Here is a 17300-nt window from a genome sequence, read left to right on the forward strand (position 1 = left end):
ATTATATATATTGTTTATCATGTTCAAAAACTGAGAATAAATATGTACTTTAAAAAGAAGACTGAATATCAAGAATGACATTTACTCCAGAATAACATGATATCTCATATATACTGATATTATTTAAACTTTTCCTAGTGTAAATAAAAGAAATTATTATTTTTTTTTATTTATTTATTTATTTATTTATTTTTTTTACAATATTGATCTTTGAGCAAGTTTGGAAAAATTAACTTGCTATGGTTATCACCTGTAACTTCAGAGTAAACAGTTAGTGACTCATATTAATCTTAAATGTGTCATCTATAATTCAGATAAAAAAAATAATGTACATTTTTTTTTCATTTTTTTGGCCCTGGGGTGGGGATTTGGTGAGGTGGGGTGAGAAACATTAAAAATGACATCCCCTGGGTCCTCTTAACATATCTTCCCAATATCAGATTGATAAAGTCAAAATTAAAGATTTTTGGTAGGGGGGTACTTTTTATGCAGGAGAATAAAAAGTATCCGGGGGGTACATTTGATGCAGAAGAATAAAAAGTATCCGGGGGGGGGGGGGGAAATTTGCGAATTGTCTTTTAAATGCATTTGAAGGTTTCTTATGTTGATCCTTAGTCATATTTGGAAGTTTAAGCAAAAAAAAATTTTTTTCATTGTTTTGCCCCTGGGGTGGGGATTTGGTGGGATGGGGTGAGAAACATTGAAAATGACATCCCTTGGGTCCTCTTATCATATCTTCCCAATTTCAGATTGATAAAGTCAAAATTAAAGATTTTTGGTAGGGGGGTACTTTTTATGCAAGGGGGCTACGATTTGGTAGGGGTATAAAAAGTATCCGGGTACTTTTTATGCAGAATAAAAAGTATCCGGATACTTATTATGCAGGAGGTACATATTATGCATGACACCGGGCACTACATACCATTAAATTGTTGAAATAGTAAAACATGCAGCTTGTTCATCTATCTATCCAGTAGCAGTTCAGGATGAAAAACTATCAATTTTGCCCAAAAGACTCTCAATTATGACCTTGACCGTGCAATTTCAGGGTCACAGGAGTCATAGCACAGGGGTCGCATATTAAGATTCTGAAAATGATTCTATAACCTAGAGTCTTGGTGTCCTGATATTTGACCCACACCTTTATTTCTGAAATACAGATACTGATTTATTGTCATAAACCCCTAAAATTGATTGAATTGATTTAGATATTAACACAATAGCAGTTGGATTTATATTTCAAGGTTTTTAGTTTATGTTGATTTTTTTAAATTTTAATGCAATTACAAAAATCAGTATTATTCATTTTTTTACAGAATAATTTTTAATATCCATAAAGGTGTACAATGTTACTATTATTAAATTTATCATGTACAAATATAGAATTGTAGGAATAACATAAGTGTGTATCTTTATCACACTCATCCCCAATCCTAGATCTACCTGTAACTTAACACACACAGTAAATAACCACACACGACTCAACACCTGTACATTGTGAGGTCACCAATATCACATTCCAATTGTACCAGGCTGGGTATCTGCCAGTGTCAAGGTTATAATTGGTGAGAGAGTTTGTATATACCCTACAGATCACGGGTTCAAATCCTGATCTGGCCTCTTTGCCTTTCTCGTCCTGTTTTATTTTTTAACAATGAGATGAAAACTCCAGGAACCTGGAATGTAAGTAATGTTTCCTTTGTGGACAAATTTAAGCCTTAGAAAAGGAGGGATATCAATGACTGAATGCTGAAGAAATAAGAGGGATGTCTGTTTTATTAAAGTCCTGACTGATCTGGGGGACTATCAGTGACCGAATGCCTTAGTTTGTTAGAGTATCTGTCTAGAGTTAATGTTCAACCCTGATCTGGCCCTCTTGGATTAGAGTATCCACCTACAGTTAATTAAGTGCAGGCTACTCGTTCAAACCCCAATCTGACCCTATTTGTTTAAGAGTATCCACCTGGTGTTCAGGGGTTCTAGGTTCAATCCCAGATCTGGCCCTGTTGTTTTAGAGAATCCACCTGGTGTTCAGGGGTTCTAGGTTCAAACCCCAATCTGGCCCTGTTGTTTTAGAGAATCCACCTGGTGTTCAGGGGTTCTAGGTTTAAACCCCAATCTGGCCCTATTTGTTTAGAGTATCCACCTGGAGTTCAGTGGTTCTAGGTTCCATCCCTGATCTAGCCCTGTTTTTTGTTTTTTTTGTTTACAAAACTGATCATTATGAACTACTGTTGATGCTGTCAGTGAGTGTCTATTTATTAGGTAATCAATGTTAAATTTCCTGTAAACATTCATAGTTGACTGGTTACAATTGTTTAACAATTCACAACCATAGTTGACTGGTTATATGTTAAACAACATGGTTGACTGGTTACATGTTAACTGCCACAGTTGACTGACTGGTTACATGTTAAATTGCCAAGGTTGACTGGTTACATACTGTTATAACCATGGTTGACTGGTTTAATCATGTTAATGTTCATGGTTGACTGATTGCATGATAAACATTTGACTGTCAAATATTGCATGTTGTGAATAGCTAGTTAATTTTTATGTTGACCTTGATGTCTATCCCAATTCTGACCCGAGGTTTATCAGCTGACTCATGACCCACTTAGGGAATGAATTTCAGTATGTAATCAGCTGATCCATAAAACACTTTGAGGAACAACGCCAATGTATTATGTGGATATTTTTTATTCTGGAATCTGCATGGAATACTATCTTCCTTTCCATTCTATATGGAAATTATAGGTAAGTCAGATAATTTGATTGTGTTTCTCACTCCCTTTAATATCTGTTAAAGTCATAGTAATGGGTTAGAACTTGAAATGTCAGTTAACGTCATATAGTAATGGTTTAGAACTTGGAATGTCAGTTTAAATCATAGTAATGGTTTAGAACTTGGAATGTCAATTAAAGTCATAATATGGAATAGAACTTGGAATGTCAGTTGAAGTCATAATAATGGCTTAGAAGATGTGGTATTGTATATGTAAGAAGTAAAGGTCTTGCATACCAGCTCTGACTGGTGGGAAGTCATTTCCCTTTAACTGATTTGATAGGGAGTTATCATTTTAAGAGATCTCATAAGCTTGATCTCAAGCTTAAAGTAAATTTTTATTACTCCCTCATGTTAATTGATTTACCTTTGTCAACCTGATTGTGGTGATACACTGTACGTTATGTTGTCGACCTGATTGTGGTGATACACTGTACGTTATGTTGTCAACCTGATTATGGTGATACACTGTACGTTATGTTGTGTCGACCTGATTGTGGTGATACACTGTACGTTATGTTGTCGACCTGATTGTGGTGATACACTGTACGTTATGTTATGTCGACCTGATTGTGGTGATACACTGTACGTTATGTTATGTCGACCTGATTGTGGTGATACACTGTACGTTATGTTGTCGACCTGATTGTGGTGATACACTGTACATTATGTTGTCAGCCTGATTATGGTGATACCCTGTACGTTATGTTATGTCAACCTGATTGTGGTGATACACTGTACGTTATGTTGTCAACCTTATTGTGGTGATACACTGTACATTATGTTGTCGACCTGATTATGGTGATACCCTGTACGTTATGTTGTCAACCTTATTGTGGTGATACACTGTACATTATGTTGTCAACCTGATTATGGTGATACACTGTACGTTATGTTATGTCGACCTGATTGTGGTGATACACTGTACGTTATCTTGTCAATCTGATTGTGGTGATACACTGTACATTATGTTGTCAGCCTGATTATGGTGATACCCTGTACGTTATGTTATGTCGACCTGATTGTGGTGATACACTGTACGTTATGTTGTCAACCTGATTATGGTGATACACTGTACGTTATGTTGTGTCGACCTGATTATGGTGATACACTGTACGTTATGTTGTCGACCTGATTGTGGTGATACACTGTACGTTATGTTATGTCGACCTGATTGTGGTGATACACTGTACGTTATGTTATGTCGACCTGATTGTGGTGATACACTGTACGTTATGTTATGTTGACCTGATTGTAGTGATACACTGTACGTTATGACATTATCGACCTGATTGTGGTGATACACTGTACATTTTGTTATGTCGACCTGATTGTGGTGATACACTGTACGTTATGTTGTCGACCTGATTGTGGTGATACACTGTACGTTATGTTATGACATTATTGACCTGATTGTGGTGATACACTGTACGTTATGTTATGTCGACCTGATTGTGGTGATACACTGTACATTATGTTATGACATTATCGACCTGATTGTGGTGATAACATTAGTGTTATCAAGTTTGTCTGGTTCAGAAGCATTATCAGCCATTATCAGTTGACTGATACTTGTTGTGATAATTATCTGTGTCTAGGTAAGGGAAGATTGATTAGTACAACACATGACTTATTATCACAAATTGTCAAAGTGGAATTTTGGAGAAACATCTGAAATTCTAGACATTCTTCTGTGCGTGTGTTAAATATCTGCCATCAGGTACCTGGCCACTTGTAGCAGACTTCCAAGCCAAGGCTGAACGACTGTGCTCAGTTTGATCTGTTGGTTGATTAGAACATCTGAATTTCTAAAGCCCCTGTTCACACCCCAGCCTGTAGTTGTGGCACCCTTTCTCTCCTACTACATTAATTAGTACAGCTGTACATACAAGTCTGTAGTGTTGAACTTTAAAGCATTGATGAACGTATGTACTCCTTTAACTGAACAGAATTTCTGTTTGTTGTCACTGATAATCGTTTACTCTTGACAATCTGAACTAAAATCAGATGAGAGAATCCCTACAGACAGCGACACCTTTGTATGTATATTCTACACTATGTGTCATAGCATATTTTGAGTTTTCCAGATTGTATAACACCTAAACATTTACAAACAGAGTGGGTAATGATGTTACTTATCACTGGTATAATGGCCTGTTTGTGACTTTGTTTCAAACAGTTCGGGGGATATTGCTAATTTTTGCGTTTAAGTTGTTTTGATATGCTGTGTATATTCACTGTGTATTTTGTATTAAACTAAAACAACCGGATGCTTCTAAGATCTAGATATTTAAATGTAATTCAAGTGCATAGTTTATACACAAGGTAAATGTATTGATATAGAATCATATTTCATTATCAAGGACAATTTATACCTCACACCTGACAACATTTGATCTACATCATTTTATGCATAATAAGTGTAAAACAAGGAAATTAATTTCATTAAGGAAAACTCTTAAAACAGACATTTTTTTAAGCTAATACAATATCTTGAATTGTTGTCGCAATTTTCTCTTCTCAGAACTATTGAAGGTACAAAACTGACACATCTTGGAAAGTTGAAAATTTACCTGTCTTGATCAATTAGAATAAGTATCAAATTTAACAGAGACCAATATAACAGGTGAAAAAAAATTAACAAACATTACTAGGATATGTATGAATTCACAGAACACGTACCACAGGAATAAGTATAAAATTTACCGGACACATCTAACTTTTCTTAAAATAGCCAGGACAGGTATAAATCACCTGACACACAAACAGGATCAGAGTAAGATTTAATTACCTGACAATGATGATCAGTTTAAGATTTACCTGACCTTGATGATCAGTTTAAGATTTATCTGACCTTGATGATCAGTTTAAGATTTATCTGACCTTGATGATCAGTTTAAGATTTATCTGACCTTGATGATCAGTTTAAGATTTACCTGACAATGATGATCAGAGTAAGATCTACCTGATAATGATGATCAGAGTAAGATTTACCTGACAATGATGATCAGAGTAAGATTTACCTGACAATGATGATCAGAGTAAGATCTACCTGACAATGGTGATCAGTTTAATATTTACCTGACAGTGATGATCAGAGTAAGAATTACCTGACAATGATGATCAGTTTAAGATTTACCTGACAATGATGATCAGTTTAAGATTTACCTGACAATGATGATCAGTTTAAGATTTACCTTTCAATGATGATCAGAGTAAGATTTACCTTTCAATGATGATCAGAGTAAGATTTACCTGACAATGATGATCAGTTTAAGATTTACCTGACAGTGATGATCAGTTTAAGATTTACCTGACAATGATGATCAGAGTAAGATTTACCTGACAATGATGATCAGAGTAAGATTTACCTGACAGTGATGATCAGTTTAATATTTACCTGACAATGATGATCAGAGTTTGATTTACCTGACAATGATGATCAGAGTAAGATTTACCTGATAATGATGATCAGTTTAATATTTACCTGACAGTGAGGATCAAAGTAAAATTTACCTAACAATGATGATCAGTTTAAGATTTACCTGATAATGATGATCAGTTTAAGATTTACCTGACAATGATGATCAGTTTAAGATTTACCTGACAATGATGATCAGAGTAAGATTTACCTGATAATGATGATCAGTTTAATATTTACCTGACAGTGAGGATCAAAGTAAAATTTACCTAACAATGATGATCAGTTTAAGATTTACCTGATAATGATGATCAGTTTAAGATTTACCTGACAATGATGATCAGTTTAAGATTTACCTGACAATGATGATCAGAGTAAGATTTACCTGATAATGATGATCAGTTTAATATTTACCTGACAGTGAGGATCAAAGTAAAATTTACCTAACAATGATGATCAGTTTAAGATTTACCTGATAATGATGATCAGTTTAAGATTTACCTGACAATGATGATCAGTTTAAGATTTACCTGACAATGATGATCAGTTTAAGATTTACCTGACAATGATGATCAGAGTAAGATTTACCTGACAATGATGATCAGAGTAAGATTTACCTGACAATGATGACCAGAGTAAGATTTACCTGACAGTGATGATCGGTTTAAGATTTACCTGACAATGATGATCAGTTTAAGATTTACCTGACAATGATTATCAGAGTAAGATTTACCTGACAATGATGATCAGTTTAAGATTTACCTGACAGTGATGATCAGTTTTAAGATTTACCTGATAATGATGATCAGTTTAAGATTTACCTGACAGTGATGATCAGTTTTAAGATTTACCTGACAATGATGATATATGTAATTTCAGCATCAGGTGACATCTCCAGAAGAAAGCCTAAACTGTGATGAGAACACTATTAAATCAGTTATACAATGTATTTAAGATCTGGGTTCTGACCATTGCCCAGACATGTAGGATAAATTAAGTTGTGAAAGGGAGAAAATGGATCTATTATATCTACATTATACCAGTATGTGTCATATTCACTGTGTCATATAATTTCAATTTTGTCCACAGTTTGTTGTCAAACAGCAGTGAAGGAAAAGTTGGGTGCTAATGAGTACAATTCCACACTCTGTCAGTGTTGCCTATGATTGGCTCATGGACAACATAGACATTGATGACATTTGCCATGGAAACTGTTCCGGCCATGGTGGATGTCTGGATGGAAAGTGTGCTTGTTTGGTATGTTTATTTCTTGCTACTATAGTAATAAAATGTGTAAGAAGTTATTTTACTTTGGTTGTGTCGTACAGAAACCTGTAACACTAAAATATCATGTCCATCATGGCTGTGTTGTCTGAAGTATTCACTTCATGAATTTAAGGGAAATTATGCCTGAAACATTGACATATCTATAGTCAGTAACACATGTGCCAGTAGTATTCTGAGATTCAGAAATTATATAAACTAAGTATAAACTTAACACAGTGGCAGGGAGGCCTACAGCCTGTTTTTAGCTATTGTTGGAAAAAAAACATCCAGGGAAACAGTGATGACAATATGTGTGTTATTGTATGTGATTTGAAAGGTATTTCTACCTCTGTATGTCAGTAAGACCTAGTCTGACCTTAACCTATGTATGTAAGTAAATTTTAGTTTGACCTTAACCTCTGTATGTCAGTAAGACCTAGTTTGACCTTAACCTCTGTATGTAAGTAAGACCTAGTTTGACCTTGATCTCTGTATGTAAGTAAGTCCTAGTCTGACCTTGACCTCTGTATGTAAGTAAGTACTAGTTTGACCTCAACCTCTGTATTAAAGTAAGTCCTAGTTTGACCTTGACCTCTGTATGTTAGTAAGTTCTAATATTTGACCTTGACCTCTGTAAGTAATTACATGCTAGTTTCACCTTGACCTGTTTGTAGGTGCAGTTTACAGGAGGTACCTGCCAGGATCCAAACAATGGCTACTTTGTGGCATTTGGCTGTATATTTATTATGCTGAGTATTGTGTCATTTGTTCAGTTGGTAAGTAAAATAAGTAAGTTACACTAGTTTAGATTCCATTTCATCACACCTTTTATCTATCAGTCAATGAACTCAACATGTCATGTTACCATTTACATATTCTGCGGTGTTAGTATTGTGTGTAGTAATCTGTACAATGTAAGGTGTCTATTCATTGTGTTTAGTATCATCTATGGTATTTATATAGTTGCAATAAACCAAACCCAGATTTGTATCAAAGTTTATGTGTTGGCCCCTTATGTGTCACAGTTATCCTAGTTTATGTATTGGCCCCTTAAATGTTAGTTATCCTAGTTTATATGTTGGCCCCTTATATGTGTTACAGTTATCCTAGTTTGTGTATTGGCCCCTTATTTGTTACAGTTATCCTAGTTTATGTATTGGCCCCTTATGTGTTACAGTTATCCTAGTTTATGTATTGGCCCCTTATGTGTTACAGTCATCCTAGTTTATGTATTGGCCCCTTAAATGTTAGTTATCCTAGTTTATGTGTTGGCCCCTTATATGTGTTACAGTTTTCCTAGTTTGTGTATTGGCCCCTTATATGTAACAGTTATCCTAGTTTATGTATTGGCCCCTTATGTTTTACAGTTATCCTAGTTTATGTATTGGCCCCTTATGTGTTACAGTTATCCTAGTTTATGTATTGGCCCCTTATGTGTTACAGTTATCCTAGTTTATGTGTTAGCCCCTTATGTGTTACAGTTATCCTAGTTTATGTGTTAGCCCCTTATGTGTTACAATCATCCTAGTTTATGTGTTAGCCCCTTATGTGTTACAGTTATCCTAGTTTATGTGTTAGCCCCTTATGTGTTACAGTTATCCTAGTTTATGTGTTAGCCCCTTATGTGTTACAGTTATCCTAGTTTATGTGTTGGCCCCTTATGTGTTACAGTTATCCTAGTTTATGTGTTAGCCCCTTATGTGTTACAATCATCCTAGTTTATGTGTTAGCCCCTTATGTGTTACAGTTATCCTAGTTTATGTGTTGGCCCCTTATGTGTTACAATCATCATAGTTTATGTATTGGCCCCTTATGTGTTAGAGTTATCCTAGTTTATGTGTTAGCCCCTTATGTGTTACAGTTATCCTAGTTTATGTGTTAGCCCCTTATGTGTTACAATCATCCTAGTTTATGTGTTAGCCCCTTATGTGTTACAGTTATCCTAGTTTATGTGTTAGCCCCTTATGTGTTACAGTTATCCTAGTTTATGTGTTAGCCCCTTATGTGTTACAATCATCCTAGTTGATGTATTGGCCCCTTATGTGTTACAGTTATCCTAGTTTATGTGTTAGCCCCTTATGTGTTACAGTTATCCTAGTTTATGTGTTAGCCCCTTATGTGTTACAATCATCCTAGTTTATGTGTTAGCCCCTTATGTGTTACAGTTATCCTAGTTTATGTGTTGGCCCCTTATGTGTTACAGTTATCCTAGTTTATGTGTTAGCCCCTTATGTGTTACAGTTATCCTAGTTTATGTGTTAGCCCCTTATGTGTTACAGTTATCCTAGTTTATGTATTGGCCCCTTATGTGTTACAGTTATCCTAGTTTATGTGTTAGCCCCTTATGTGTTACAGTTATCCTAGTTTATGTGTTAGCCCCTTATGTGTTACAGTTATCCTAGTTTATGTATTGGCCCCTTATGTGTTACAGTTATCCTAGTTTATGTGTTAGCCCCTTATGTGTTACAGTTATCCTAGTTTATGTGTTAGCCCCTTATGTGTTACAGTTATCCTAGTTTATGTATTGGCCCCTTATATGTAACAGTTATCCTAGTTTATGTATTGGCCCCATATGTTTTACAGTTATCCTAGTTTATGTATTGGCCCCTTATGTGTCACAATTATCCTAGTTTATGTATTGGCCCCTTATGTGTTACAGTTATCCTAGTTTATGTATTGACCCCTTATGTGTCACAATTATCCTAGTTTATGTATTGGCCCCTTATGTTTTACAGTTATCCTAGTTTATGTATTGGCACCTTATGTTTTACAGTCATCCTAGTTTATGTATTGGCACCTTATGTGTTACAGTTATCCTAGTTTATGTATTGGCCCCTTATATGTAACAGTTATCCTAGTTTATGTATTGGCCCCTTATGTTTTACAGTTATCCTAGTTTATGTATTAGCCTCTTATATGTTACAGTCATCCTAGTTTATGTATTAGCCTCTTATATGTTACAGTCATCCTAGTTTATGTATTGGCCCCTTATATGTAACAGTTATCCTAGTTTATGTATTGGCCCCATATGTTTTACAGTTATCCTAGTTTATGTATTGGCCCCTTATGTGTCACAATTATCCTAGTTTATGTATTGGCCCCTTATGTGTTACAGTTATCCTAGTTTATGTATTGACCCCTTATGTGTCACAATTATCCTAGTTTATGTATTGGCCCCTTATGTTTTACAGTTATCCTAGTTTATGTATTGGCCCCTTATGTGTCACAATTATCCTAGTTTATGTATTGGCCCCTTATGTGTCACAATTATCCTAGTTTATGTATTGGCCCCTTATATGTTACAGTTATCCTAGTTTATGTATTGACCCCTTATATGTAACAGTTATCCTAGTTTATGTATTGGCCCCTTATGTTTTACAGTTATCCTAGTTTATGTATTGGCCCCTTATGTGTCACAATTATCCTAGTTTATGTATTGGCCCCTTATGTGTTACAGTTATCCTAGTTTATGTATTGGCCCCTTATGTGTTACAGTTATCCTAGTTTATGTGTTAGCCCCTTATGTGTTACAGTTATCCTAGTTTATGTATTGACCCCTTATGTGTCACAGTTATCCTAGTTTATGTGTTAGCCCCTTATGTGTAACAGTTATCCTAGTTTATGTATTGACCCCTTATGTGTCACAGTTATCCTAGTTTATGTATTGACCCCTTATGTGTTACAGTTATCCTAGTTTATGTGTTGGCCCCTGATGTGTTATAGTTATCCTAGTTTATGTATTGGCCCCTTATGTGTTACAGTTATCCTAGTTGATGTATTGGCCTCTTATGTGTTACAGTTATCCTAGTTGATGTATTGGCCCCTTATGTGTTATAGTTATCCTAGTTTATGTATTGGCCCCTTATGTGTCACAGTTATCCTAGGTTTATCTGTTGGCCCATTATATGTTACAGTTATCCTAGTTTATGTATGAGCCCCTTATCTGTTACAGTTATCCTAGTTTATGTATTGGCCCCTTATGTGTTACAGTTATCCTAGTTTATGTGTTGGCCCCTGATGTGTTATAGTTATCCTAGTTTATGTGTTGGCCCCTGATGTGTTATAGTTATCCTAGTTTATGTGTTGGCCCCTGATGTGTTATAGTTATCCTAGTTTATGTGTTAGAGTTCCCTTATGTGTTACAGTTATCCTAGTTTATGTATTGGCCCCTTATGTGTTACAGTTATCCTAGTTTATGTGTTGGCCCCTTATATGTTACAGTTATCCTAGTTTATGTGTTGGCTCCTTATGTGTCACAGTTATCCTAGGTTTATGTGTTGGCCCCTTATGTGTTACAGTTATCCTAGTTTATGTGTTGGCCCCTTATGTGTTACAGTTATCCTAGTTTATGTATTGGCCCCTTATGTGTTACAGTTATCCTAGTTTATGTGTTGGCCCCTTATGTGTTACAGTTATCCTAGTTTATGTGTTGGCCCCTTATGTGTTACAGTTATCCTAGTTTATGTATTGGCCTCTTATGTGTTACAGTTATCCTAGTTTATGTATTGGCCCCTTATGTGTTACAGTTATCCTAGTTTATGTGTTGGCCCCTTATGTGTTACAGTTATCCTAGTTTATGTATTGGCCCCTTATGTGTTACAGTTATCCTAGTTTATGTGTTGGCCCCTTATGTGTTACAGTTATCCTAGTTTATGTGTTGGCCCCTTATGTGTTACAGTTATCCTAGTTTATGTATTGGCCTCTTATGTGTTACAGTTATCCTAGTTTATGTATTGGCCCCTTATGTGTTACAGTTATCCTAGTTTATGTGTTGGCCCCTTATGTGTTACAGTTATCCTAGTTTATGTATTGGCCCCTTATGTGTTACAGTTATCCTAGTTGATGTATTGGCCCCTTATGTGTTAGAGTTATCCTAGTTTATGTGTTGGCCCCTTATGTGTTACAGTTATCCTAGTTGATGTATTGGCCCCTTATGTGTTAGAGTTATCCTAGTTTATGTATTGGCCCCTTATGTGTTACAGTTATCCTAGTTTATGTGTTGGCCCCTTATGTGTTACAGTTATCCTAGTTTATGTGTTGGCCCCTGATGTGTTAGAGTTATCCTAGTTTTATGTTGGCCCCTTATGTGTTACAGTTATCCTAGTTTATGTGTTGGCCCCTGATGTGTTAGAGTTATCCTAGTTTTATGTTGGCCCCTTATATGTTACAGTTATCCTAGTTTATGTATTGGCCCCTTATGTGTTACAGTTATCCTAGTTTATGTATTGACCTCTTATATGTTACAGTTATCCTAGTTTGTGTGTTGGCCTCTTATGTGTTACAGTTATCCTAGTTTATGTGTTGGCCCCTTATGTGTTACAGTTATCCTAGTTTATGTATTGGCCCCTTATGTGTTACAGTTATCCTAGTTTGTGTGTTGGCCTCTTATGTGTTACAGTTATCCTAGTTTATGTGTTGGCCCCTTATGTGTTAGAGTTCCCTTATGTGTTAGAGTTATCCTAGTTTTATGTTGGCCCTCTTGCATATTTCAGTGTTTGTGTATTAGGAATGAGTACATTAGTCAGGGGAGGAAATCTCTAAAGGAGGCCATCTTTCGCCTGACAGGCCAGAAGTTATTGTATGCACTAACAATATTTGCTACAGCCATAAGAGGCATATACTTCTTCACAAAGGTAAGTTACAAGTCTTAAAACATCTAATATCCAGCAGAAGTAACTAAGTAGAAGTGACTTTTTGATGCACGAAATTAAGATATTTTCAAATTTTGAAATACAAATAGTATCATATCTACAAACAGTGCATGCAAATACTTCTTTTATCTATAAATATATATGTTGATGAGACTGATTTTGTTATTGTAAAAGTAAAGTCTTTTTCCCTATGTTAATTTTCATGAGTCCAAATTAGTGATGACAGTTACTTTAAAGAGGAACACTTCCTCAATTGATAAAAAGAAAACATATCTGGTTGCTTTGATATTATCCTGGTTGCTTCTGAATGTTATGGTTACTATGATACTTTCTAGGTTGCTGTGATATTGTTCTGGTTGCTATGATATTGTTCTGGTTGCTATGATTATATCCTGGTTGCTATGATACTGTCCAGGTTGCTATGATACTATACTGGTTGCTATGATACTGTCCAGGTTGCTATGGTTATGTCCTATTCCATTGCTATGAAACTCTCCTGATTACTCTGTGTTGACATATATGATAATCTCCTGGTTACAGTTACATGTATCGGAGCTGGTCTCTAACAACCTGTGGACGGCCTACTATCCTCTTCTTCTGTCCTGTTTCTCCTTCATCGTCTGCTTCTGGGCAGAGGTAAGTCAAATATCACAAATATGTAATGATTGTTAGCTCATTATCCTCAAATATTGAACAACATCATTTTCACTATTATCTTGTTTTATTTTATTATCATAATGATCATTTACAAGATTTTTTAAAATGTCTTCAGATGTTTATACTCCCTTTCAGGCATTCCATGTCGAGTTTGAACGAAACCAACACCGTTTTCTTGGCAAGTCATTTATTGGATTTTTCATATTCAATCTCTTCATATACTGCCTGTTGTTTGTGAACATGGTGCTGTTGGATGTGGTTCCTAATGATGCCTATGCTGTAAGTACTTTAGTTCATATTTTGTTTTTTGCAATGTTAACAAAGTTATTTAATTGTGTTTTTTGCATCATGCTGATTTCAGACAATTCATGATTTCATTGCACCAACCAAGTAAAATATTATCGACATTTTACTTCATGATTAGTGAAATTATGGTTCAACCTTATTTATATACACTGTACTATATATGCTTGAATCCCACACTGCCAACTGTTTTCAAAAGTGATATATTTGATGGGATACAGATTTAGTTACCATAGTTACCAATTGTATACTATCTTTGCATGCTCTTATTTTAAAACAAAAAACAGTTTTTAAAACAGTGTCATAGAAAATTATATTAAATTGTGAATGTAATTGGCATAGTCGTAAATTATTATGATGCTTTCAGCATTAAAAGGCTGAAAATAAAACTACCACTGAAATATGTATGTTCACAGTATTCTCTCAAGGATTTAGTTACCAAGGTGACCAATGGTAAATTATCTCGTTCAGGATTTAGTTACCAAGGTGACATGGTATATTCTCTTTCAGGATTTGATTGCCAAGGTGACCAATGGTATATCCTCTCTTTCAGGATTTGATTGTCAATGTGGCCAATGGTATATTATCTCTTTCAGTATTTAGTTACCAAGGTGACCAATGATATATTCTCTCTTTCAGGATTTGATTGCCAAGGTGGCCAATGGTATATTCTGTCTTTCAGGATTTGATTGTCAATGTGGCCAATGGTATATTATCTCTTTCAGTATTTAGTTACCAAGGTGACCAATGGTATATTCTCTCTTTCAGGATTTAATTACCAAGGTGACCAATGGTATATTTGCTGGTACGATGATCATTGCTGTTATCTTCTTTCTGATTTATGGCGTAGAAGTTTATTTCAAGGTAGGTAAAATACCAATCAGTTGTTCCTGTACAGCTGACACAAGAGTATATTACATTATTTGCCTGAAACAGAGAAAATGACAATACCCTCTATGTGTTTGTAGGTGACAATACCCTCTGTAAGTTTGTTGGTGACAATACCCTCTATGTGTTTGTAGGTGACAATATCCTCTGTCTGTCTGTAGTTGACAATATCTTCTGTCTGTCTGTAGTTGACAATATCCTCTGTCTGTCTGTAGGTGACAATATCCTCTGTCTGTCTGTAGGTGACAATATCCTCTTTCTGTTTGTAGGTGACAATATCCTCTGTCTGTCTGTAGGTGACAATATCCTCTGTCTGTCTGTAGTTGACAATATCTTCTGTCTGTCTGTAGTTGACAATATCTTCTGTCTGTCTGTAGGTGACAATACCCTCTGTCTGTCTGTAGGTGATAATACCCTCTGTCTGTCTGTAGGTGATAATATCCTCTGTCTGTCTGTAGTTGACAATATCCTCTGTCTGTCTGTAGGTGACAATATCCTCTGTCTGTCTGTAGTTGACAATATCCTCTGTCTGTCTGTAGGTGACAATATCCTCTGTCTGTCTGTAGTTGACAATATCCTCCGTCTGTCTGTAGGTGACAATATCCTCTGTCTGTCTGTAGTTGACAATATCCTCTGTATGATTGTAGATGACAATACCCTCTGTAAGTTTGCAGGTGACAATACCCTCTATGTGTTTGTAGGTGACAATATCCTCTGTCTGTCTGTAGTTGACAATATCTTCTGTCTGTCTGTAGGTGACAATATCCTCTGTCTGTCTGTAGTTGACAATATCTTCTGTCTGTCTGTAGTTGACAATATCCTCTGTCTGTCTGTAGGTGACAATATCCTCTGTCCGTCTGTAGGTGACAATATCCTCTGTCCGTCTGTCTGTAGTTGACAATACCCTCTGTCTGTCTGTAGTTGACAATATCCTCTGTCTGTCTGTAGGTGACAATACCCTCTATGTGTCTGTAGGTGACAATATCCTCTGTATGTCTGTAGGTGACAATATCCTCTGTATGTCTGTAGTTGACAATACCCTCTGTAAGTTTGTAGGTGACAATACCCTCTATGTGTTTGTAGGTGACAATATCCTCTGTCTGTCTGTAGGTGACAATACCCTCTGTTTGTCTGTAGGTGACAATACCCTCTGTGTATTTGTAGGTGACAATACCCTCTATGTGTCTGTAGGTGACAATTCCCTCTGTCTGTCTGTAGGTGACAATATCCTCTGTCTGTCTGTAAGTGACAATATCCTCTGTCTGTCTGTAGGTGACAATATCTTCTGTATGTCTGTAGGTGACAATATCCTCTGTCTGTTTGTAGGTGACAATACCCTCTGTGTGTTTGTAGGTGACAATTCCCTCTGTATGTTTGTAGGTGACAATACCCTCTGTCTGTCTGTAGTTGACAATATCCTCTGTGTGTCTGTAGGTGACAATACCCTCTGTGTGTCTGTAGGTGACAATACCCTCTGTGTGTCTGTAGGTGACAATTCCCTCTGTCTGTCTGTCTGTAGGTGACAATATCCTCTGTCTGTCTGTAGGTGACAATATCCTCTGTCTGTCTGTAGGTGACAATACCCTCTGTTTGTCTGTAGGTGACAATACCCTCTGTGTATTTGTAGGTGACAATACCCTCTATGTGTCTGTAGGTGACAATTCCCTCTGTCTGTCTGTAGGTGACAATATCCTCTGTCTGTCTGTAAGTGACAATATCCTCTGTCTGTCTGTAGGTGACAATATCTTCTGTATGTCTGTAGGTGACAATATCCTCTGTCTGTTTGTAGGTCCGTGGAGCATTTACTAATGGAGACAGCGATGTAGACCCGTGGCAGTTGAGTATGTCCCGTCTGGGTTTGGTCTCCCAGGCCATGTTCCAGTTCTGTTTGGCTCTATTTCTTCTGTCTGACATAACTAAGGATGTATGGAAACACAGGTAGGCAGTTGATATTGGGAACAAATGCACACACTTTATAGTGGGAAATAATGTACACACTTTATAATGGGAACTAATGTACACACTTTATAGTGGAAACTAATGTACACACTTTATAGTGGGAACTAAATTAAATGTACACACTTTCTAGTGGGAACTAATGTACACACTTTATAATGGGAACTAATGTACACACTTTATAGTGGGAACTAATGTACACACTTTATAATGGGAACTAATGTACACACTTTATTGTGGAAACTAATGTACACACTTTATAGTTGGAACTAAATTAAATGTACACACTTTCTAGTGGGAACTAATGTACACACTTTATAATGGGAACTAATGTACACACTTTATAGTGGGAACTAATGTACACACTTTATAA

The 17300-nt window shown here is 36.0% G+C and overlaps 1 protein-coding gene across 3 annotated transcripts in view; it reads left to right on the forward strand.

Annotated features, from left to right (window-relative positions):
• The window catches only part of LOC117317795, a 30832-nt gene that overhangs the window by 3749 nt on the left and 9783 nt on the right, over positions 1 to 17300 (forward strand). For 2 of the 3 annotated variants that reach the window (XR_004530251.1, XM_033872733.1), the window contains exons 2-8: positions 7296 to 7463; positions 8147 to 8248; positions 12965 to 13105; positions 13664 to 13759; positions 13916 to 14059; positions 14852 to 14947; positions 16761 to 16909. Coding sequence is in view for 2 of the 3 variants with exons in the window: in XM_033872733.1 (XP_033728624.1) it covers positions 7335 to 7463; positions 8147 to 8248; positions 12965 to 13105; positions 13664 to 13759; positions 13916 to 14059; positions 14852 to 14947; positions 16761 to 16909 (857 nt within the window). In the remaining variant the exon portion in view is untranslated. Of the gene's footprint in view, positions 1 to 2686; positions 2758 to 7295; positions 7464 to 8146; positions 8249 to 12964; positions 13106 to 13663; positions 13760 to 13915; positions 14060 to 14851; positions 14948 to 16760; positions 16910 to 17300 lie in introns of those variants that run through there. The other variant, XM_033872741.1, reaches the window with a different exon arrangement.

The sequence above is a fragment of the Pecten maximus genome, chromosome 2 (assembly GCF_902652985.1).
Source record: "Pecten maximus chromosome 2, xPecMax1.1, whole genome shotgun sequence".
NCBI lineage: Eukaryota > Metazoa > Mollusca > Bivalvia > Pectinida > Pectinidae > Pecten > Pecten maximus.